The sequence below is a fragment of the Capricornis sumatraensis genome, chromosome 2 (assembly GCF_032405125.1).
Source record: "Capricornis sumatraensis isolate serow.1 chromosome 2, serow.2, whole genome shotgun sequence".
Taxonomy (NCBI): domain Eukaryota; kingdom Metazoa; phylum Chordata; class Mammalia; order Artiodactyla; family Bovidae; genus Capricornis; species Capricornis sumatraensis.
Window position 1 is genome coordinate 206,472,009 of NC_091070.1, and position 24,817 is coordinate 206,496,825.

General features: G+C 42.6%; 1 protein-coding gene and 1 pseudogene across 1 annotated transcript in view; one reads left to right on the forward strand and one right to left on the reverse strand.

The window, feature by feature from the left end:
• ZMPSTE24 (zinc metallopeptidase STE24) overlaps positions 1–8,438 on the reverse strand; it is a 41,817-nt gene extending 33,379 nt beyond the window's left edge. The window contains exons 1-3 of the mRNA XM_068961876.1: positions 8,359–8,438; positions 7,995–8,139; positions 5,915–6,061 (exon numbers count right to left, since the gene is read on the reverse strand). Coding sequence (XP_068817977.1) covers positions 5,915–6,061; positions 7,995–8,139; positions 8,359–8,438 — 372 coding nt within the window. The remainder of the gene's footprint in view (positions 1–5,914; positions 6,062–7,994; positions 8,140–8,358) is intronic.
• Positions 8,439–21,600: 13,162 nt separating this feature from the next.
• Positions 21,601–22,392, forward strand: LOC138095797 (large ribosomal subunit protein eL19-like; annotated as a pseudogene).
• The last annotated feature ends 2,425 nt before the right edge of the window (positions 22,393–24,817 follow it).

The window sequence follows — 24,817 nt, forward strand, 5'->3', positions numbered from 1 at the left end:
AAAATTTTCCGCTCTGCCCTACTCTACTCCCCAGCCACTCCATTTCTTGAGAGGGCCCTTTAGTGACACCTATGAGATATCAGGAAAGTTCGTCTCAGAGAGGGGGACATTTTATATCTGGGTGCTCTGTCACATTTGTGTGAACAGTGGCATCTGTAATTGGTCACATGGGCCTCTTATGTTCCCTTGGGTAGAAAGTAGCACAGCAAAAAAGTCTAATTTAATTTTTGTACTTTTTCTTTGTGACCAAAGCTTACAAACCAATTAATTTTAATCAACACAATGGGAACTAATGAACTTGCTTTCAAACAGAACAGGATTTCAAAGTAACACAAACGCTTCTTATCTAATGGCAAATATAGCAAATATAGTTTACTAATTCCCCAAGGATAAATTTACTATATCCATGTTGCCAGTCCAAGAGTTTCAAGAATGGTTTCTTCTTTAGATTCAGAAGAAGAGAGTCTGAAACTCCGTTCTCTCATTTGGCAGTGAGGGTCACCTGGCCATTATATGGTCAAGCTGTTTAATTTCTCTGAGCCTTTGCTTTCTCATCCATAAAAAGAGAATAACCCCTATATACTTTCTACCTCAGTGTGTGTGTGGCTAAGTCGCTTCAGTCATGTCCAACTCTGTGTGACCCTATGGACTGTACCCCCAGGCTCCTCTGTCCATGGGATTCTCCAGGCAAGAATACTGGAGTAGTCTTGCTCCATGCCCTCCTCCAGAGGATCTTCCTGACCAAGGGATTGAACCCATGTCTCTTACATCTGCTGCAGTGACAGGCCAGTTCTTTACTAGCGCCACCTGGGAAGCCCTTCTAGAACCTCAATGCACTGTTGCAAACATCAAACAAAACAATAAATATAAAAGCAATATATGAAGTGAAAATCACAACTCATACAATTATGATGAAGATGACTGTTACTATCCCCAGCTTTAGCCCATCAGTACAGCTTCTAGTTTGAGCCATAGCACATTACAAAGGTCTCTCATTCTATATATGGATTCTCCCTACCTCTGTCATCTCCTAGAACAAACTGAGCCATTCCTATGGCCACTAAGCATAATAAACAAGCTACCACCCATCTTTCCTAGAATGGTTTACGTGACAGCCGAGGAGACTGAAAATATTTTCCCTGTCATTGTACAGTGGCCTTGTAGGGGTAAGTGAATGAATTTCAAAGCATCAAACATCAGTGAGGGAAGAGGACAGTGTCTAATTCTACCCCTCTACTTGCATCTGAAGGCTGATTTCCTACTTGGACCATGTCTCTAATAGAAGAAATGCTTCAGATAAATTAGCCAAAACCAGATACAATCCACATATATCACACATGTATACCTTTCCTGGCTTGGCTGGAAGGCACTGAGTTTTAATATCAATCCTCAATATCTCAGTAAATAAACTTGGCTTGGACTAGTAAAAATATAATAAAAGGTCAATTCTGAAAGACTAATTACTAACAATCACTGTGTACCCCAAAAGGCAATATAATTTTATTCAGACCATTTATTAATTTTTCTAAAATGCCTCTTCCAGAATCTTTGCCACTTTCCATAATCTTCAGGAAATGAGAGAAGTTCCTAACAACTCAGTTCTAACCACACTAGTCTTAATAATACATATTTGTCAACACAATTTTTGTGACTTACTAGTCAAGGCTATGGTTTTTCCAATGGTCATGTATGGATGTGAGAGTTGAACTGTGAAGAAAGCTGAGTGCCGAAGAATTGATGCTTTTGAACTGTGGTGTTGGAGAAGACTCTTGAGAGTCCCTTGGACTGCAAGGAGATCCAACCAGTCCATCCTAAAGGAGATCTGTTCTGGGTATTCATTGGAAGGACTGATGTTGAAGCTGAAACTCCAATACTTTGTCCACCTGATGTGAAGAGCTGACTCATTGGAAAAGACCCTGATGCTGGGAAAGGTTGAGGGCAGGAGAAGGGGACGACAGAGGATGAGATGGCTGGATGGGATCACCGACTCGATGGACATGAGTTTGAGTGAATTCCAGTAGCTGGTGATGGACAGGGAGGCCTGGCGTGCTGTGATTCATGGGGTTGCAAAGGGTCGGACACGACTGAGCAACTGAACTGAACTGAGACAATTCTATAATCATTTAATAAAGCTACAAACAGCTGGTTTCTTTAACTGATGAAACAATTATGGTAGCCAATCTCAATTACTTTCACGTGTCTGTATTTTTGCCATAAGCTTCTTTGCCTTAAATATGTTGCTGCAAACATTTTCACTGCATAACCAACTGGCTGTAAAGAAATTTCTTGTGAAAGATAAAACAACTGGTTGACAGTTTGGGGGTTGACAGTTTGGTTTCAACTGCAAAATTAGTTACCATAACCTGCAGTTAGTGATGTTATTGATGGCTTTACTGAATTGGCTTCTCACTTTGAAACACACTACTTCACAGGAGAAAGAGGCATTGAGGGTCTCAAAGGTGCACAGTTGAACCCATATTTGCCATAGAATTTTGGAACATCTATCAGTGGACATATTATAATACACCAGAAAAAAATACAGTATAGAGTCTTTAACAGAGCAGTACAGGGCTCAGTTACAAATATGCATCCTAGTATTTGTAAACCAATACTTCTCTTAACAAACGAATAAGTTTTAGTGAAAAAGTGCAACACTAAACAATTAGACAAATTAACAAGAAAAAAATGTATACAATACTATGAACAAAAGACTTGGAAGACAAAAATGCTTATGTGCAATTTACAAAATATTAGTTATTACACAGTATTGACACGAATTCACACACATTTGAAATGCATTGAAATGTTCTACATTTTGCAATAATGTCTTCTCAATTTTGGTATCAATTTTACATGCTTCATTATGTCTTTTTTAATGTCCCTCTTTTATTTTTCATTATTTTATCTTTTATGGCAAAAATGCCTTACAGTCAATTGGTTATGTGAAGAAAATGTTTGCAGCAAAGACGAAAGTACCTAAAACCTTTGAAAGTACCTAAAACCAGTGAAAGTACCTAAAACCTTATTTTCAATTTAGGAATCTTTCTCTTAGTGATATTGAGGGATCTAAAAGAGTTCTGGAGAAATTATGACAGAATATTCTCTCAAAAAGAGCATAAAATCAAGCCATGAAAAGACACAAGAGACTTGAGTGCCTATTACTAAGTGAAAGAAGCCAATCTGAAAAGGTTATAAGCTATAAGATTCCAATTTCATGACATTCTGGAAAAGGCAAAACTGTGGGAATAAGAAGAAATCAGCTGTTGCCAAGGATGAGAGGGCAGGCAGGGACGAACAGGCAGAGCACAGGCCAGTGAAACTATTCTGTATGGTACAGTAATGCTGAATATTTGTCACTATACTTTTGTCCAAACCTACAGAATGGAAAACACCAAGGGCGATGGTAATGTAATTATGGATTCTGAGTGATAGCGACGTGTCAGTGTAGGTTAATCCATTGAAACGAACATGTCATTGTGACTCAGGATGTTGACAGTGGGAGAGTTCTGCACCTATGTGGGGGCTCAGGGTATATGGGGATGTCTGTACTTTTCACTCAGTTTTGCTGTCAACCTAAAACTCCTCTCATAAAACAGTCTAGTCTTTTTTCAAAAAAGAATATATACCCATTTTTCATTAATATAAACTTATGGATTCTATTCATGTATATATCACTCTATACTGTACGATTTATCAATAGTAGTTCTTAAAAACTTCAACAAAATTTAACATATATAACTTAATTTTGTGCCTAATGAAATAAGTAGAGTATGGTGTTTGGGCTCAGTTAGATATATGATGGATACTGTTATGCTCCGAGCCCGTATCTCCGAACCGACCGAAGAGAGAGCAAGTTCACCACTGTAATGCAAGGGCAAGAAGGGAGTTTATCTCTAGCGTGCTAGGGCCCAAGTCTCATCCCACACAAGGGAATCCGACAAGAGCCCCAAACAAAGGAGTATGGCGGCTTATATGCAGGCAGTTCTTTGTCTCAGTTACAGGAGTAGCTGGCGTTACATGATTGGCCAGGCAAGATAAGCGCATATCCTGTCTTTTTTTGGTAAACATGACTCAGGTCTTAGAGCCCGTCGTTTGGTCCCTAACAGATACATAGAATGAGTCACATTTCAGAATAACAGAATGGTGCTGAGTTTTTAAGTTTTATAAATGGATAAAGAGTAGCAGATCTGTCTTTAAAACATAAATAAATAAAAATAATAAAAAACTGAATAAATAAAAATAATAAAAATCTGAATAAATAAAAGAGTTCTGGGGGGTTAGTGATAACCATGACTATGATGATAAAAAACACAATAGACAACCCTCACAGTGTTGAACATTTACAGTGGATCTGGCCTTGTTCTCAGCATCCTACATATATTAACTAATTTTCAATCCTCTCAACAACACATGAATGAGGAACTATTATTACCATACGATTTTAATGGAAATTTTAGGCACAGAAATGTTGAATGACTTGCTTGAGGTCACAAAGTTAGTATGACTGAGCTGAGATTCAAACTCAAGCCACTGCAGTTCAGTCAGCTCTTAACCACAACAGCATGCACTTTCCATTGTTCCTGCTGTTTACTTGCTCAGTCATGTCCAACTCTTTGTGATCCCATGGACATAGCCTGTCAGGCTCCTCTGTCCATGGGATTTTCCAGGCAAGAATACTGCAGTGGGCTGCCATTTCCTTCTCCAGGGTCCACGGTTCTCAGGGGTGGAAAACCAAGAATTAGTTTTATGGGTGCCGGTATGAAAAAAATCTTACTCATTTTATGTATAAAGCACAGTTTTATATACACAGACAGTACAGAAACAGACATACAGATATCTGTGGAGGGGCAATTAGGAAAATTGGCTAAAAAAGTACCCAGGAAAAATCACAAGGGTCAGGGGCCAGGAAAGATCACAAGAAGAAGACAGAGAAACGGCCTGGTACTTTACAGCCTCTCTTCTTTTAGCATGGGGAAAGACTGGCCCTGTTTTACTAAGTAAAAACTATCTGTCACTCATTACTTCATTCAGTAAATATGAATTATATGCTTATTATATGCCAGATACTAGGTATAAAATGATGAACAAGACTTTAAAGTACCCTGTCTTTAAGGAACTACCAGTCTGTCATCCAAACAGGCAAATTCAATACAATGTGCTAAGTAAGTACTCTGATGGGAATAATGATGGGATGCTGCCTGACGCAGACTTGAGGGATGGGGAAATTTCAAAGAGTTTCTCAGAAGAGATGATGTCTCAGGTGGATCCTAGTGGAAGAGTAGGGATTAATCAGGCCCCAGTGCAAGAGTGGAGATGAAGGGGGACAGGAAGGGCGGCCCAGACAGAGATAGCAGCATGTGAAAAGACTCGTCATAAGAAACCAATCTGGGTGTGAGATGGACAATAAAGAAGTGGGAAGAATCTGGGGGAAGGAATAAAAAGATGAGGCTCAAGTAAGCAATGCCCCAGTCAAAAGGACCTCTTAAATCATGCCAGGAAATTTAGACTTGACTCTGAAAGCAACAGTGGGCCAGCAGAAGGTTTTACGTAGAATAACACGATCAGAATGGTGCTTCAGGATTCCTTGGGCTGCAATGTGGAAGATGGGTTAGAGTCATGAGTGAGGCAAGAAAACAAGCAGAAATTGCTACAAAAGTAACTTACAATGTAAGCGTCTTTTTGGTATGTGGCCTCAGGGTAACAGTTACCATATTCCACAATTTTCAGCTGACAGTTATGTTTCTGCCTCCTTTGCTCCCACTCATTACTATCAACAATAAAAGTTAAGAAAGTATTCTGGGATTTGTAGGTGTGGTACCTACCCTCTTGTGTCACAAAACACAAAAATGAAAGTAAACATTACAAGGTATTAAATAATTTGAGAGATTGTCTCTCCAAGAAGTAAGGTACTCACAGTGCCTTCAACCTCTGAATAGAGTCCTGACCAGAAGCTGAAAGTACTTTTATCCAGCTGATACAGTCGAGATTTCTCAAATGTTTCTGAATCCATGATCTGTCCTAACTCCAGCGGTACATGAGTTGTAGTTTTATATACCCGTCTCTGAAATATTTTGAAGAAAACACCTTAAGGAAACAGTCAAGCCAACTTGTTACTTATTACAATAGTCGTTTACAAATACTGACTGGCTTATAACATTAACTTGCCACTTAAGCCTGATGAATTTGCTCTATACATGCACAAATACTGCATTTGATCAAATATACTGACCACTAAAAACTGGTGGAAGAAAGTAAAAGGAGAAAACCTGAAACTAGTTGACTAGGTGAAATTAAAATCAAAGCTGTCATCACACTTAAGTTTGCACAGGTAAACCAAAATTGTAACTTTACAAAGGCTCCCAATCATTCCAGGAATAATATATATCCTATAACACAGAAACCAAATCCCTAGATAGAAGAAAGTAAATATGCTAACCACGGGTATTAACAGCTACAGGGACCAGTCATTAAATTTGCTTCTAGAAGCCAAATTAAGGGAAATTTGAGAAATGACAGAAACAGATCAGGTCTTCGAGAAAGAAACTCTTATCATACCAAACTCTAAAAAGCCATTTCAGCCCATGGTACATAACAGAGGGAACAGATTCCAAATAATATAATGGACAGCATTTTCTACAATGGTTTTATAACAAATGGTTTTTCTATTTATTGTTGGATATTTTAACAAACCCTTGATAGTTGGCGTTACATTAAAGCATAATTGAATAAAGAAGACTGCCAAAAAGTAGTTACTATAACTAGGCTTATTATTAAAGATAGGTAGATGTTCAATACCCTATCTTCAATTTAGACACTACATTCTGTGTGCTTACTTTCTGCAAAGGTATTTCTCTAGGCCTAAAGATTTTGTACTAATGAAGCTATCCTAAGAGCTTAGTCAGAGAATCTAGTGCAATACAGCTTAACACCTCTTTGAATATCGTGGACTAAAAAAAAGAAATTTCGATAGAATCCAGACATTAACAGACATAGAAAAATTAAAATTTTCGATTTAAAGATTCATACAGAATGCAATCTGAGAGGAAAAATTTGCAGAGGAAAAAGAATGTAATGCTCAAGAAAAAGGTTCCAGCAGTTAAAAAAGGAAAGGTTTTCCTAACCATCACAGTTGACAATTCATTGCCAACATAGAAGAAAACCAGCAGTGAAAGACAGGTCAATTAAAATGGTCAATTACACTTAAAAATCTATCTCATTTTAAAGTTCACATTTCAGGAATTCCCTGATGGTTAAGTGGTTAGGACTTCTGCCCTTCCACTGCCAGGGTGAGTAGGGAAACTAAGATCCCTCAAGCAGTACCGTGCTGCCAGAAAAAAGAAAAGTGTTCTGATCTGTAATCCATCAAACTGTTAATTCTGATTATCTCCAGGGAACTGTTACTAGGTAACTTTCACTTTCTACTTTACTGTTTGAACAAAAACAATAAATATGCTTTTAAGAAAATACTGTTCTTTGGGCAAAAACCAACATAGTTGTTTCTTTTTTTAAGGGAACAGTTCAGGTCCTTGGAAGGACTGAGAAATCTTTATTTTCAAAAAACGGCTTCCTAGTCCTATGGTTAAGCGAGACACAAATGTCATGGGGAAGCTGTGATTCTAAACTTTTAGCACCTTCCTTCTGAAGGCTTATGGGTTGCTGCCAAACATAAAGGAGGTAAGTTTAGGTCCGAGAATCTTCAGGAAGCTGTTGGGTAGGTACAAGAGCTCAGGCCTGACAAGGCGGAAGCCCTGATTTCCCTTTCACCGGGCCCTAATCGGCCTGGGGCCCGTGACCACGTTGCGGAAAACATTCTGAAGCACCAGATTCTCTCAAGGCCTACCCCGCCATCGGGCCAAGCTAGGAGGCTCACAGGGACCCATCACGTCAAGGTTGCTGCTCTGGCCGCAGCAATCATCCAGGGACTTGGAGTGGAGATCGAGGCTGGCCTAGGGCAGGCCGGGTGTCGGGGTCAGGTGGGCCCTGTCTAGGCTCACCTGCCGCTGTGCTAGGAAGGTCTCCCAGAGATACACTGTCCAGGAGAAGAGCAGCACGGCCCCGAAGATACGCTTCTCGGCCGGCATCTCCCACATCGCGTCCAGCAATGCCCACATCCCCACGGCCACCCGGTTCCGCCGGCTCCTTCAGCGTGCACTGGTGCCACACCGACACCCGTCCCCTCAGAGAGTCCCCGCAGTGTCACAGCAATACGCGTCCCTCCCGAACGCCCCTAAACCGACACCCCGCCCATCCCATTCCCTCCGCTCAGCCCGCAGTGTTACACAGACACTCTTCCCGATGCTGACGCCCCCTAGGGCCGCCTAGTGTCTGCTGGAGAAGGACAAGCCCCGCCTTTCTCACTTCCGGCCCGAGGAAGCTCCAGATACCGATTTCCGGCCTCCGCCAGCCTCAGCGTCCCTGTTGCTGCGCTGCCGCGACATTTCCCCCCTCCATTCCACGCCAGGTGCCTCCTAAGGGTTCCCGTTTCCCTTCTATCCGAGGCAGTGTGGTGGGATCTCCGCTTTTTAGCCTCCAGAGGGGAAATTACTTCTTGTTCCGGGTCTTGTCCTGGTTGGGCTACAGTCTCTGCTGTACTTTCCGCGGCCAGGACCGGTCCACTGTATTTGGGGCTAAGTGGGAACGAACAGAGTGGACCGCTGCTCCAGCCCTGAGGAAAAACGGAAGACGAGCTGGCTTCCCAGGCTCTAGAAATCATTCCTCTAAACTGGTGCTTCGCAGACCATGGTGTTCATCCCGGGGAAACTTTAAGACTAAAGGAATAGTTAAGAGTGGGAGTAGACATTGTAAGTGTAATATTTTTACTTTATTGAGCTGTTTTGAATTTAGGCATGTTAGAGAGTGGGCCGTAGTAAGGAATTTGTTTTCTTTTGCCACTTTGTACCGGTTAGGTTCAAAAAATTTCTAGAACGTCCCACAGAATTAAGGAAAACACCTCACTTACATTACAGGTTTGTTGTAAGAATACAACTGAGGAACAGCCAAATGGGAAGTGGTAAGGCACGGTATGGGCTACCGGGTGGCTTAGTGGTAAAGAATCCACCTGCCGATGTAGGAGACACCGGAGTTGCAGGCTCAATCGCTGGGTCTGGAGGATCCCTTGGAGGAGGAAATAGCAGCCCACTCCAGTATGCTCACCTGGGAAATTCCATGGACAGAGGAGTCTGGGGCGGGGGTTGGAGGGGCGCGCTACAGTCCATTGGGTCTCAAAAGAGTTGGACAACACTTAGCGACTAAACAACAAAACCCAATACAGTATTGTAAAGTAAAATAAAGTAAAAATAAAAAATAAATAAATAAACAACAACCTCTTAGAGGAATTGAACCCAGGCAACAGCAGTGAAAGTCTTGAGACCTAACTGGGGGTTTTGCTAGTTGCAGCAGGCTGGCTCAGTAGTTGCAGCATGCGGGAATTTTCATTTAAAAATCTCAGCGCTCCCATCCCAAGTGAAGTCAGAGGTGGCATTTTGCCAAAGAGAGTGTGCCCTGGATTAAAGCAAAGAGCTAGGTTAGACATACCTGAAGTGAAGGAACTCTCCTACACTGTTTAAATTTAAATTGGGAATTTAAATTAATGCAGCCACTATGGAGAACAGTATGGAGATTCCTTTTAAAACAGCTACCATATCTTGCAGTCCCATTCCTGGGCATATAATCCAGAGAAAAACACGATCTGAAAGGATACACATATCCAGTGTTAACTGGAGCACTGTTTACAATAGCCAGTGCCTGAAACGGAGAAGGCGATGGCACCCCACTCCATTACTCTTGCCTGGAAAATCCCACGGACGGAGGAGCCTGGTAGGCTGCAGTCCATGGTGTCGCGAAGAGTCAGACACGACTGAGCGGCTTCACTTTCACTTTTCACTTTCATTCATTGGAGAAGGAAATGGCAACCCACCCCAGTGTTCTTGCCTGGAGAATCCCAGGGACGGGGGAGCCTGTTGGGCTGCCGTCTATGGGGTCGCACAGAGTCGGACATGACTGAAGCGACTTAGCAGCAGCAGCAGCAGTGCCTGGAAGCAACCTAAATATCAACCAACAGAGGAATGGATAAAGAAGACATGGTGGGGGCGTGTGTGTGTGTGTGTGTGTGTGTTTGTGTGTGTGTGTGTTTGTGTCTGTGTGTAATGGAATATTATGCACCCATTAAAAAGAATGAAATAATGCCATTTGCAGCAACATGCATGACCAAGAGATTGTCATACTGAGTTGAAGTCACAGAAAGAAGAGTATCCTAATATGATATTCAGTTCAGTCGCTCAGTCGTGTCCTGACTCTTTGTGACCCCATGAATCGCAGCACGCCAGGCCTCCCTGTCCATCACCAACTCCCAGAGTTCACTCAGACTCATGTCCATCGAGTCAGTGATGCCATCCAGCCATCTCATCCCCTGTCGTCCCCTTCTCCTCCTACCCCCAATCCCTCCCAGCATCAGAGTCTTTTCCAATGAGTCAACTCTTCGCATGAGGTGGCCAAAGTACTGGAGCTTCAGCTTTAGCATCATTCCTTCCAAAGAAATCCCAGGGCTGATCTCCTTCAGAATGGACTGGTTGGATCTCCTTGCAGTCCAAGGGACTCCCAAGAGTCTTTCCCCAACACCACAGTTCAAAGCATCAATTCTTCAGCGCTCAGCCTTCTTCACAGCCCAACTCTCATGTCTATACATGACCACAGGAAAAACCATTGCCTTGACTAGACGGACCTTAGTCGGCAAAGTAATGTCTCTGCTTTTGAATATGCTATCTAGGTTGGTCATAACTTTTCTTCCAAGGAGTAAGTGTCTTTTAATTTCATGAAGTCACCATCTGCAGTGATTTTGGAGCTCCAAAAAATAAAGTCTGACACTCTTTCCACTGTTTCCCCATCTATTTTCCATATGATATTGCTTATATGCAAAACCTGAAAAGAAATGATACAAATGAACTTATTTGCAAAACAGACTCACAGACTTAGAGAACAAACTGATGATTGGTTACAGGGGAGGAGGAGAATATATACATATATATAGCTGAGTCGCTTTGCTGTGCACCTCCAAAAGTGTCAATAACATTCTATCAGTTATACTCCAATATGAAATGAAAAGTTAAAAAAAATACCTAAAGTGAAAGAGCTTTACTCCTTATCTAAGAACAGATTTCTATCAAAACTCAGTGCCATGTGTGTCTTGAAATTTACAAATGACTTGTGGTCACAGTAACACCTGTTAGCACATTGATTTGACTTGAAAATTTTTCTAAATGAAGTCTGATTTAGCTAGTTTGACAAAGAGACTGGCCTTGCTAATTTGCATGATTCTTATTTACAATAAATTGAGCTGCAGCTGCAGCTAAGATATATTTAAAGTGGTATTTTAATGCTAAAGATGTGTTGCAATTAACAGTTTCTCAAATTTCTCATCTCTTCCTAAATGCCTCTCAGTGAGAGTGATCAGTATAATTAAAGGTCCCTTGAGAAAGTTAAGGAATCTAATGACAGCATAACAATTTTTTTTGCAAGTCACATGGTTATAAGTTCTTTGCTTTCAACAAAATTAGTGGTGGAGCTAATTGAACTGTGCTGATGAAGGAACACTATTGGATTTTTGACATAAAGTCAGAAGGAAACTGTCCAAAGAAAAAATGCAAAACCTAAAAGCTGAGAATTATGTGTTTTTTGAGGACATTGCTGAAGACTATAACCTGGGAAGGCCTCTCAAAACTGAGGGACTGTTTCAAAGAAGTAAGGGATAAGCCAGGATAAGTGAGTTTTTGCTGGAGAAAAAAACAAAACAAAACATGTAGTCAAACACGAAAAGATTACTGCTAAGCACAAAAAGCAGGCATCTCAAGTTAATGGTTTCAGTGCTTCTCTATGTGAATCAGTTCAGTTCAATCACTCAGTCATGTCCAACTCTGCGACCCCATGGCCTGCAGCACGCCAGGCTTCCCTGTCCATCTCCAACTCCCGGAGCTTCCTCAAACTCATGTCCATCGAGTTGGTGATACCATCCAATCATCTCATCCTCTGTCATCCCCTTCTCCTCCTGCTTTCGATCTTTCCCAGCATCAGGGTTTTTTCCCAATGAGTCAGTTCTTTGCATCAGGTGCCCGAAGTATTGGAGTTTCAGCTTCAGCATCAGTCCTTCCAATGAATATTCAGGACTGATTTCCTTCAGGATGGACTGGTTGGATCTCTTTGTAGTCCAAGGGACTCTCAAGAGTCTTCTCCAACACCACAGTTCAAAAGCATCAATTCTCTATGAATGGGAAGATGTAAGACTCTGGGCTCATTGTAATTATTCCTTTTGCTATATGTCTTACTATCTAGGGCCAGTATGCTCATTTTCTCCATCCTAAATTCCTCTCAGTGTTGGGGCAGCTGCAGTAGCTGATCATGTGATGACAGGCAACATTCTCTGTTTTTGCTGTTGATGTTTTCTTGTTTTTTGACCACATGCAGCTTGCAGGATCTTAGTTCCCTGACCAGGATTTGAACCCAGTGCCACTGTAGTGAAAGCACAAATTCCTAACCACTGGGGCAGCAGGGAATTCTTACAGGTAACATTCTTTGTTTACTGAAATAGCAGGCAGCATTTTTTTTGTCCATAAAACCAAAGAACTGATCAATAATCTTCTAACAAAACTACCAGTGTTATCATATATTTTTGTGAGTAATATTCCTCAGCACTGTATCAACTAAAACAAAGAAGAAATAAAATTGAAAGGGAAACCTTTTATCTAACAGTAGGAAGTAGTCATTCAGATACATGAATTAATTGGTAGAGAAACCCCATCTATCTCACCAAGAGTTGCATTTCCAGTAGAATTTTACCTTTTATGTTTATGTATTATCAAATTTGTAATCATGTCATTTTGAGCAGTTACATGTTAAAGATGACTATAATAATTAGTTCAGAAGAATTCTTTTTAATACAAACAATTACACAAAATATTTTAAAATTTTACCTATATACATATTTTTATTGTAAAGATGTGATAAGTAAAATGTTTTTCAAACATAAAATGTATTACATTTGGATACCATTCTATGGGGAAGTAGAACATAAATATAAGTTGTAAAAAAACAGTGTAGAATTATGGAATGCTGACGACCTCATTTATGTAATTTTAAATGGATAATGGTTATTCAGCTATGTAGATCCTGTTGGATATATTATGACTAATGATTTAAATTTTATCTTAAATTGTCATTATTTACAATTTACAATTACATTGAAAAAGCAAGAGAGTTCCAAAAAAACATCTACTTCTGCTTCATTGACTATGCCAAAACCTTTGACTGTGTGGATCACAGCAACCTGGAAAATTCTTAAAGCGACGGAAATATCAGACCACCTGAGCTGCCTCCTGAGAAATATGTATGTAGGTCAAGAAGCAACACTTAGAACCGGACAGGGAACAACAGACTAGTTCTAAATCGGGGAAGGAGTACGTCAAGGCTGTATACTGTCACCCTGCTTATTTAACTTTTATGCAGACTACATCATGAGAAATGCTGGGCTGGATGAAGCACAAGCTGGAATCAAGATTGCCAGGAGAAATATCAATCACCTCAGATATGCAGATGACACCACCCTAATGGCAGAAAGTGTAGAAGAACTAAAGAGCTTCTTGATGAAAGTGAGAGAGGAGGGTGGAAAAAGTTGGCTTAAAACTCAATATTCAGAAAACTAAGATCATGACATCTGGTCCCATCAGTTCAGTTCAGTTGTTCAGTTGTATCTGACTCTTTGTGACCCCGTGGACTGCAGCATGCCAGGCCTCCCTGTCCATCACCAACTCCCAGAATTTACCCAAACTCATGTCCATCAAGTCGGTGATGCCATCACTTCATGGCAAATAGATGGGGAAACAATGGAAACAGTGACAGACTTTATTTTGGGGGGCTCCAAAATCACTGCAGGTGGTGACTGCAGCCATTAAATTAAAAGACACTTGTTCCTTGGAAGAAAAATTATGACCAACCTAGACAGCATATTAAAAAGCAGAGACATTACTTTGCGAACAAAGGTCTGTCTAGTCAAAGCTATGATTTTTCCAGTAGTCATGTATGGATGTGAGAGTTGGACCCTGAAAAAGACTGAGCGCCAAAGAATTGATGCTTTTGAACTGTGGTGTTGGAGAAGACTCTTGAGAGTCCCTTGGACTACAAGGAGATCCAACCAGTCCATCCTAAAGCAAATCAGCCCTGAATATTCATTGGAAGGACTGATGCTGAAGCTGAAACTCCAATACTTTGGTCCCCTGATGTGAAGAAATGACTCACTGGAAAAGACCCTGATGCTGGGAAAGATTGAAGGCAGGAGGAGAAGGGGACAACAGAGGATGAGATGATTGGATGGCGTCACCAACTCGATGGACATGAGTTTGAGCAAGCTCCGGGAGTTGGTGATGGACAGCGAAGCCTGTAGTGCTGCAGTCCATGGAATTGCAGAGTTGGACACAACTGAGCAACTGAGCTGACTGACATTTTTCCAGGATTTACATACTTTGCAGCTATTTCAATTTATGATGAAAACTGTTAGACGTTGTTCAGTCACTAGGTCATATCTGACTCTTTGCATCCCCGTCAACAGCACCCCCTGGTGTGCTGTCCTTCCCTGTCCTTCACTATCTCCCATCAGTTCAGTTCAGTTCAGTCGCTCAGTCGTGTCCAACTCTTTGCGACCCCATGAATCGCAGCACGCCAGGCCTCCCTGTCCATCACCAACTCCCAGAGTTCACTCAGACTCACGTCCATCGAGTCCATGATACCATCCAGTCATCTCATCCTCGGTTGTCCCCTTCTCCTCCTGCCCCCAATCCCTCCCAGCATCAGAGTCTTTTCCAATGAGTCAACTCTTCGCATGAGGTGGCCAAAGTACTGGAGCTTCAGCTTTAGCATCATTCCTTCCAAAGAAATCCCAGGGCTGATCTCCTTCAGAATGGACTGGTTGGATCTCCTTGCAGTCCAAGGAACTATCAAGAGTCTTTCCCCAACACCACAGTTCAAAAGCATCCATTCTTCAGCACTCAGCCTTCTTCACAGTCCAACTCTCACATCCATACATGACCACAGGAAAAACCATAGCCTTGACTAGACGGACCTTAGTCAGCAAAGTAATGTCTCTGCTTTTGAATATGCTATCTAGGTTGGTCATAACTTTTCTTCCAAGGAGGAAGCATCTTTTAATTTCATGGCTGCAATCACCATCTGCAGTGATTTTGGAGCCCCCAAAAATAAAGTCTGACACTGTTTCCACTGTTTCCCCATCTATTTCCCATGAAGTGATGGGACCGGAAGCCATGATCTTCATTTTCTGAATGTTGAGCTTTAAGCCAACTTTTTCACTCTCCTCTTTCACTTTCATCAAGAGGCTCTTTAGTTCCTCTTCAACTTTCTGCCATAAGGGTGGTGTCATCTGCATCTCTGAGGTGATTGATATTTCTCCCAGCAATCTTGATTCCAGCTTGTGTTTCTTCCAGTCCAGCATTTCTCATGATGTACCCTGCGTGTAAGTTAAATAAGCAGGGTGACAATATACAGCCTTGACATACTCCTTTTCCTATTTGGAATCAGTCTGTTGTTCCATGTCCAGTTCTAACTGTTACTTCCTGACCTGCATACAGATTTCTCAAGAGGCAGGTCAGGTGGTCTGGTATTCCCATCTCTTTCAGAATTGTCCACAGTTTATTGTGATCCACACAGTCAAAGGCTTTGGCATAGTCAATAAAGCAGAAATAGATGTTTTTTTGGAACTCTCTTGCTTTTTCGATGATCCAGCAGATGTTGGCAATTTGATCTCTGGTTCCTCTGCCTTTTCTAAAACCAGCTTGAACATCAAGGAGTTCACGGTTCACGTATTGCTGAAGCCTGGCTTGGAGAATTTTGAGCATTACTTTACTATCTCCCATAGTTTGCTCAAATTCATGACCATTGAGTCAGTGATGCTATCTAACCATCTCATCCTCTGCCGCCCTCTTCTTTTGCCTTCAATCTTTCCCAGCATCAGGGTCTTTTCTAATGAGTCTGCTCTTCAAGGTTAGGTAGCCAAAGTGTTAGAACTTCAGCTTCAGCATCAGTCCTTCCAATGAATATTCAGGGTTGATTTCTTTTACGATTGACTGAATTTATCTCCTTTCAGTCCAAGGGACTTTCAAGAGTATTCTCCAGCACCACAGTTTGAAAGCATCAATTGTTCAGTTGTCAGCCTTCTTTTAGAAGACAAATTAGATATCAACTTAAAAATGAAAGGAGATAAACATTTTTCTCAAAATACCCTCTTGGACTTTCATTGCTGTGTCCTCTTCAATCTTGTCTCCTCTCTCTGGGTCCATCCAGCCTGCTGCATTTAGTTCAGAGCCTCCCAGAAGCCCCGGCCACCAAGACTGTGTGGCTAAGGGCACAGATGTAGAGTCACTGCTTGCATGCTAGGACTTCACAGCGACACCACATATTAGTAACGTAAACCTGTGTGCATCATTTCCTTATCAGTAAGATGAGAATTATGGTATTTACCCCCTCATTTTGTGAGGATTAAATGAAGAAAATCATGTAAAGCTCTTAGTCATGTATCTGGCCCTGAGTTAGTGCCCAATAAAGATTAACTACTAGCTCACCATACTTAGGAGAATCACACCTTAGTTGATCTATCACCATTAGTCTGAGTAGACAGAGGATCAGAAAGCTGGTATGAGGTTTCTAAAAGTCAAACTGGAATGCAATCATTTATTTAACAAATTTATGTCTACTAAGTACTAGACAGTGTTCTAGGTGCTGAGGATATTACAGTGAACCAAACAAAGCCCCTTTCTCTCTTGAAACTTAACTTTCTTAGTGCACTGAAGTGGATGACAAGTTGATGGCTAAGAAGCACATATACAGCAGCAAAAGCTGAGGATGTGAAAAGTTATATGAAGAAAAAGTAGGGAAAGAGGAATGCAGTGTGTTGGGATGGGCACTATTTCATATTAGATGGTCAAGGATAACCTCTCGGGTTGTTATGCAAAAGACTGGGTCACCACTCTTTATGGTGGGTATCGAGCCAAAGAACACAACCAATGGGAATCCCCTGGCAGTCCAGTTGAAACTGTTCATGTCAGATTGAGACTTGAACCCTGGCAAAACCCATGGTCTTCCAACTAAGATCACACACCTGATTTTAGGACTTAGTGAAGCTCAAGTTCTTGATGTCTCATCACAGAAAGAATTCCTTGAGAGACAAACTGATAGGCAAGAAGTAGATTTATTAATATAGGAAGCTTGCAAGAGATGAAGGGGCAGGCGAGGAAGCTCTGCCCCAAGGATTAAGTGGGCTACAATTTTATAATCAAATGAAAGTTTTGGAGTAGGAAAGACCCCCTTGTTTGATTTGACATCAGGTTTACACCATTAGCTCCTCCTTCATATTGAGAAGACAGAGTCTGACCCTATGAGGTCAAACTAGGGTTGTCATAGCGCTTACTCAAATCAGTAGAAGGGTAGTGACATTTTTCTTTCACCTAATGACCTGGAGGCATATCTTGTGCTCTTACTGGCTTTACAGTTAAGCAAGACTACTTAGTTTCATGACCTTGTTCTGATAGCTTTCTTGAGCGATCACTGACATACAGTGGTCTCCCAAAGTCCTAAGGGAAATCAACCCTGGATATTCATTGGAGGTGGCTTCAATACTTTGAAGGGGACGTCAGAGGATGAGCTGGCTGGATGGCATCACTGACTCGATGGACGTGAGTATGAGTGAACTCCGGGAGTTGGTGACGGACAGGGAGGCCTGGAGTGCTGTGATTCATGGGGTCGCAAAGAGTCGGACACGACTGAGCGACAGATGCAAACAGCCAACTCATTGGAAAAGACCCTGATGTTGAAACGGAGCAGGACCATATGGTCCTTGACCCCACACCATGTCCTCTGCCTGCCTTTTGCCTGTGGAAAACTTAAGCCAAAGAATAAGTGTAATCAGAGAAGTGAGAAATGTGGAAACAACACAAAACAAAGGAGACTAATAATAATGTAGTCACTAAGCATAGACTTTAAGCATAGTCAAGGGCCTTCAGTTCTTTCTCAAGAGCTATAGATAATGTTCTGAGCCATATCCCGTGAGCTGTCTTACAGGTACCAAAACACCAGGTGGAGAAGCTAACTACATGCTGACCAGACTGTACCCAGGACTGGAGCTGCCACAGTTCTGAGAACTGACCTCAAAGAAATGGAAACAAGTGCACCCTAGAACTGAAGATTTAACTATACCTAAAACAACCAAGATGATGCTGGTCAGACCACTGATGACCAATTGAACATGACTGTTAGAGATGACTGTGCTGTTTCTGCATGTAACCCACTGCCCCCCAAACCACTCTATTTATAAAAACTCTCACTGCCTCCTTATTGGCAGGGAGTTGGGGGGCATTGATGCTTCCGAACTGTGGTGTTGGAGAAGACTCTTAAGAGTCCCTTGGACTGCAAGGAGATCCAACCAGTCCATTCTGAAGGATTTCTTTGGAAGGAATGATGCTAAAGCTGAAACTCCCGTACTTTGGCCACCTCATGTGAAGAGTTGATTCATTGGAAAAGACCCTGATGCTGGGAGGGATTAGGGGCAGGAGGAGAAGGGGATGACAGAGGATGAGATGGCTGGATGGCATCACTGACTCGATGGATGTGAGTCTGAGTGAACTCCGGGAGATAGTGATGGACAGGGAGGCCTGGTGTGCTGCGATTCATGGGGTCGCAAAGAGTCGGACACGACTGAGCGACTGAACTGAACTGAACTGAACTTGGGGGAATTGGCCTTTGCATAGATGTCTGCCACCCTCCCCACCCCCACCCCCACCAGTTGCCGGCATCTGAAATAAAGCAAACTTAACTTTCCACCAACCTGGTCTGCTTATTGGCTTTTGAGCGCTGAGCAACCAGACCGCCACCGCCCGCCTCCCCCATACACCTCCTTTGGGTAACAATGCCAGGAAATATTGAAGGCAAAGGGAGAAGGGGGTTACAGAGGATGAGATGGTTAGATAGCATCACCAGCTCACTGGACATGAATTTGGGCAAACTCTAGGAGAGAGTGAAGGACAAGGAAGCCTGGTGTGCTGCAATCCATGGGGGTCACAAAGAGTTGGACATGACTGAGAAACTGCAACTTTCACAGCTACCTGTATAACTATTCTATTCCATTCCTATTCCCAGGTGGCAATAGTGGTAAAGAATCCATCTGCCAGTGCAGGAGACATAAGAGACGCAGGTTCGATCCCTGGGTGAGAAAGATCCCCTAGCGGAGGGCCTGGCAACCCACTCCAGTATTCTTTTGTTTGTTTGTTTTTACACTCCAGTATTCTTGCCTGGGAAATCTGATGGACAGAGGAGCCTAGAGGGCTTCATTGTATAAGTTCGAAAAGAGGCAGACGCAACTGAAGTGAATTATCACACATACATTCCTATCACAGTGGTTAGGACTCTTTGCTTTCACTGCTGAGGACCCAGGTTCAATCCTTAGTCAGAGAACTAAGATCTTGCAAGCCATGTGGTGCAGCTAAAAGCAAAAACAACAAAAAAGACACAAAGCTTCTCTGGTGGCTCAGAGGTTAAAGCATCTGCCTGGTATGCAGGAGACCCGGGTTCAATCCCTGGGTCGGGAAGATCCCCTGGAGAAGGAAATGGCAACCCACTCCAGTACTCTTGCCTGGAGAATCCCATGGAGGGAGGAGCCTGGTAGGCTACAGTCCATGGGGTCATAAAGAGTCAGACACGACTGAGTGACTTCACTTCACTTCAAGCCAAAGAGTGGGAGAAGGAATGATTTATTTCTTGCAGCAAGTAAGGAGGACACCATGATTTTTCCTGCAGCAGTATCTCCCCAAACAGCAAAATTGGGGAAGTTTTGAACTATGGGAACATGCATATTCATGAAGGGGCTCAAGCTAAAGAGAATTTAGCATAGAATTGGGGCAAAGCTTGCCAGAACCCAAGCTTTAGTTGATTGAGGGTCAAAACAGGTCAACATTATCATTCCTTGGGTTCCAACCAGTTTGGGATCTTTGCATATATTGACAGTTACCATCCTCCACCTGGGTGGAGACCTTGTGTGTTAGTTGCTCAGTTGTGTCCAACTCTTTGCCACCCCATAGACTGAAGCCCACCAGGCTCCTCTATCCATGAACTTCTCCAGGCAAGAATGCAGGAGTGGGTAGCCATTACCTTCTCCAGGGGATCTTACCAGCTCAGGGATTGAACCCAGCTCTCCCTCATTGCAGGCAGATTCCTTACCATCTGATCCACAAGAGAAGCCACTAAGGTGCAGACCTCAGTTCCTGAAGAATAGCTCAAAGATATATATCAGATTGTTAAAAGACTGTTTTAGCACTCAACTATTGCTTCTTGACTGCTTTTCCTTTGTTTCTGCCTTCTTTTGTTCCCTTGTTGTGGCTGTTCAGTCGCTAAGTCCTGTCCCATTCTTTGGGACCCCATGAACTGCGGCATGTCAGGCTTCCCTGTCCTTCACAGTTACCCAGAGTTTGCTCAAACTCATGTCCATTGCGTCAGTGATGCCATCCAACCATCTAATCCTGTCACCCCCTTCTCTTGCCCTCAGTCTTTCCCAGTATCAGGGTCTTTTCCACTGAGTTGACTCTTTGCATCACATGACCAAAGTATTGGAGCTTCAGCTTCAGCATCAGTCCTTCTAGTGAATAGTCAGGGTTAGTTTGCTTTAGGATTGACTGGTTTCATCTGCTTGCTGTCAAGGGACTTTCCACAGCTCAAAAGCATCATTAATTGGCATTTCGCCTTCTTTATGGTCCAGATCTGACATCTGAACATGACTTAAGCTCATTAATTACCAAGACCTGTTTAAGGGCAACCATTTTGGCCAGGCTTAGATCACAAAATGGCTTAGGCCAAAAATGGATTCTCTTATGTCAAGAAAGCCATGCCTGGTTCTTTTTCTCTGAGGGCCCCATATGTTATCTGTTTACAAGATTAGCTGACATTTGAGTACAGACAGACCCAAAGAAAGTAAGAGAAAAACTGTGGGGCTGGAAAAAGTGTGCCATGCACAGTGAACAACAAGAGCAAAAAGGCCCTGAGGTCTGACAATGTTTAGCATATTTGAGAAGGAAGAGACTGGGGAAAGAATGGGAAAAGTAAGAAGGAGCGGGGAATGTGTGTCATGCCATCATGCATAGTCTTTCACTTAAGAATTTGACCTTTACGCAGAAGGAAATAATAAGCCATTAAAAGTTTTAATAAAACGAGTAATATGACGTTTTCAGCTACTCTGTAAAGAATAAATTGAAAGGGGACAAAGATGAAAGTAGGGAGTCCAGTTAGGAGCCCAATTCATAGAAGATCCAGGTGAGAAATGTTTGCGCCTGGGACTTGGGTGATAGGGGTGTAGCTCTAGAGAAGTGAATCATGGAAAGTGAGTAATAACTTGTTCCCCTTTGCAGAAAAATAGTATTGATAGATGGGCTGGAGAGCTCTATGAGGCAGCCCCTATTCATCCTTTGTAACTTTAGCCCTGACCTGGCACAAGAAAGGGGCTCCAAAAATGTCAATTCATCAGTGAAAAAAAATACTTTTTTTTTGGCCGCTGCAGCTGCAGCCATGAGTATGCTTAGACTTCAGGAGAGGCTTGCCTCCAGGGTCCTCTGCTGTGGCAAAAAGAAGGTCTGGTTGGACCCCAGTGAGACTAATGAAATCGCCAATGCCGACTCCCATCAGCAGATCTGGAAGCTGATCCAAGATGGGCTGATCATGGGGAAGCCTTTGACTGTCCATTCCCGGGGTTGATGCCGGAAAAACACCTTGGCTTGCTGGAAGGGCAAGCATATAGGCATAGGTAAGCAAAAGGGTACTGAAAATGAAGTCGCTCAGTCGTGTCTGACTCTTTGCGATCCCATGGACTATAGCCTACCAGGCTTCTCAGTCCATGGGATTTTCCAGGCAAGAGTACTGGAGTAGGTTGTCATTTCCTTCTCCAGGGGATCTTCCTGACCCAGGGATTGAACCCGGGTCTCCCACATTGTAGGCAGATGGTTTGCCCTCTGAGCCAGAATGGGAAGAATGCTCAAATGCCCAAGAAGCTAACCTGGATGAGGAGGATGATAATTCTGTGCCAGCTGCTCAGCTGATACCGTGAATCCAAGAAGACTGACCACCACATATATCACAGCCTGGACCTGAAGGTGAAGGATAGCATGTTCATAAATAAGCAGATCCCCATGGAACATATCCACAAGCTGAAGTTAGATAAGACTCACAAGAAACTTCTGGTGAACCAGGCTGAGGCCCACAGGTCTAAGACCAAGGAAGCCTGCAAGCACCATGAAGAGCATCTCCAGACCTAAAAGGAGGAGATCATCAAGACTGTCCAAGAAGGAAGAGACCAAGGAATAAAGTTCTCCCCTTCTTCTCTGTACATAGTGGCCTCAGCAATTGCATAGATCACTCAATCAATAAAAAACAAGCCTTCATCTACCAAAAAAAAAAAAAAATAGATGGGTTGGCCTGTGTGGAGACTGACATGGAAGCCTCAAAACAGGCTGTTGTCTGGGTTTTGCCAAAGCAGAGAGACTGAATTTGGTGAGCAAGGATTCTATTAGAGTGGTGGCCATTGGTTTAAGGTAGTTCGTGTACCCCATCTAACCTGAATGGTAAAGTAGCTCTCAAACCTTTTCCCTATTTTGCCTTGATTCTCTGCTTGCCAAGCATCCAAGATCTCTTAATTGATGTATTTTACATAAGTGATTTGATCTCAAGAAAAGAATGACCCTCCCCCACTAGGAAAGAGTATTTGGTATCAATTTCTTATGATTGTAGTTGAATCACCTATCTTTTCTGGAACTGAGAGCCAGGAACAAGGTGACCCCCATCAGTTTCTTTTGCATCTAGCTCATTGTATCCTCTGTCTCCTGCACAGACTACCAAATCTATGTTACTCCCCTGTTTAAAAACCTATACTGGGCCATTTCCAAGAGTAATGGTATGAAATTTAAGGCCCTTCATTACCTGACATTGAAATGGTGCACCTCTGATTGGAACTTGAATCCGTGGTCTTTTCATTAGAATCACTTACCTGGTGTCTGGACTTACTGAGGATCAGGTTCTTTGTGTCTCAGAGCAGAAAGAATTCAGTGAAAGACAACATGATAGGTAAGAAATGGATTTGTTTAGAGAGAAGCACGCCCCACACACAGTGATTGGGCCATCTCAGGAAGCAAGAGACCCTGAAATATGACATGGTTATTTTTTATGGGCTGGGTAATTTCATAGGCTCATGAGTGGGAGAATTATTCCAATTATTTGGGGAAAGGGGTGAGGAGTTACAGGAATTGGGCCAATACCCACTTTTTGATCTTTGATGGTCAGTCTCAGAACTCTCATGATGCCTGTGGGTGTTCATTTAGCTTTCTGATGTGTTAAAATGAGTGTATATTGAGGCACCAGGTCTAGCGGAAGTTGACTTGTCCACCATCTTGGACCTACTTGGGTCTAATCAGTTTATGTCACGGAGAAGGCAATGGCACCCCACTCCAGTACTCTTGCCTGGAAAATCCCATGGATGGAGAAGCCTGGTAGGCTGCAGTCCATGGGGTCGCTGGGAGTTGGACACGACTGAGCGACTTCACTTTCACTTTTCCCTTTCATGCATTGGAGAAGGAAATGGCAACCCACTCCAGTGTTCTTGCCTGGAGAATCCCAGGGACCGGGGAGCCTGGTGGGCTGCTGTCCATGCGGTCGCACAGAGTCGGACACGACTGAAGCGACTTAGCAGCAGCAGCAGCAATTTATGTCATGTCCTCGGGACATTCTTTTAAAGTTTGTGCCCTGTTTCAACATCACTCTGCTCTTCTGGGTCCTTCTTTTGATCTAGCCCAGAGCTGTAACCAAGAAAACTGGGACTTTGCAGGAAAGCGCTGAAAATTAGCACAAAAATTGAGACACTGACTTTAAAAGATTGATTGGCACTCCTTCAGCAGCACAATTAAAAACCCTCCCACCTACACTGTCAGATAATGTATGTTATTGATAACCCCCATCTGTTCTGTTCACGAATTAAAGCTGATTTGAGGATGAGGTTAGTGTGTCCTTGCCTGAAGCCAAAATCCTTCATGGTAGCTCTGGAAATAGCCAGTTCTCAGTCATCCTGAAATTCTCTTTGTCCTCCAGGTCAGCCAGCCTCTTTTGTCTATGGCTGTGTGATAACCCCACCAGTAGGAATACTTTCCATGTCATTGTCTGCCTATGTAACCCTTTATGGGATAGCTCAATGTAGCTTTCTCTGCAAAGCCTTTCCTGGCCCCCACCCTGTATTCACTAGCCAATTTTTGCATGGTCTCATCTTTATTCAGCAGTTACATTTTAATTCCTGTGCACTAGACAAAAGTTATGATCGAATTACCTGATGAAATCCCTTAGGAAGATGTCACTTGAGAGACTGCTATATTGTCTCCTGTGGAGCAAGGCAGCCAGTTTTTCTCGAGTATGGCAACAAATCACTGTTTATTTGCACATAAAATATTTCATTTAGGTGTCAAATTGTTTCCATGACTGTAATCACACTTGTTGTGGCAAAAAGCACACACAAAAGCTATGACAAACATAGACAGAGACATCACCTTATCGACAAAGGTCCATATAGCCAAAGGTATGGTTTTTCCAGTAGTCATGTACAGATGTGAGAGCTGGACCATAAAGAAAGTTGAGTGCCCAAGTATTGATACTTTTGAATTATGGTTCTAGAGAAGACTCTTGAGAGTCCCTTGGACATCAAGGAGATCAAACTAGTCAATCCTAAAGGAAATCAAGCCTGAATATTCTT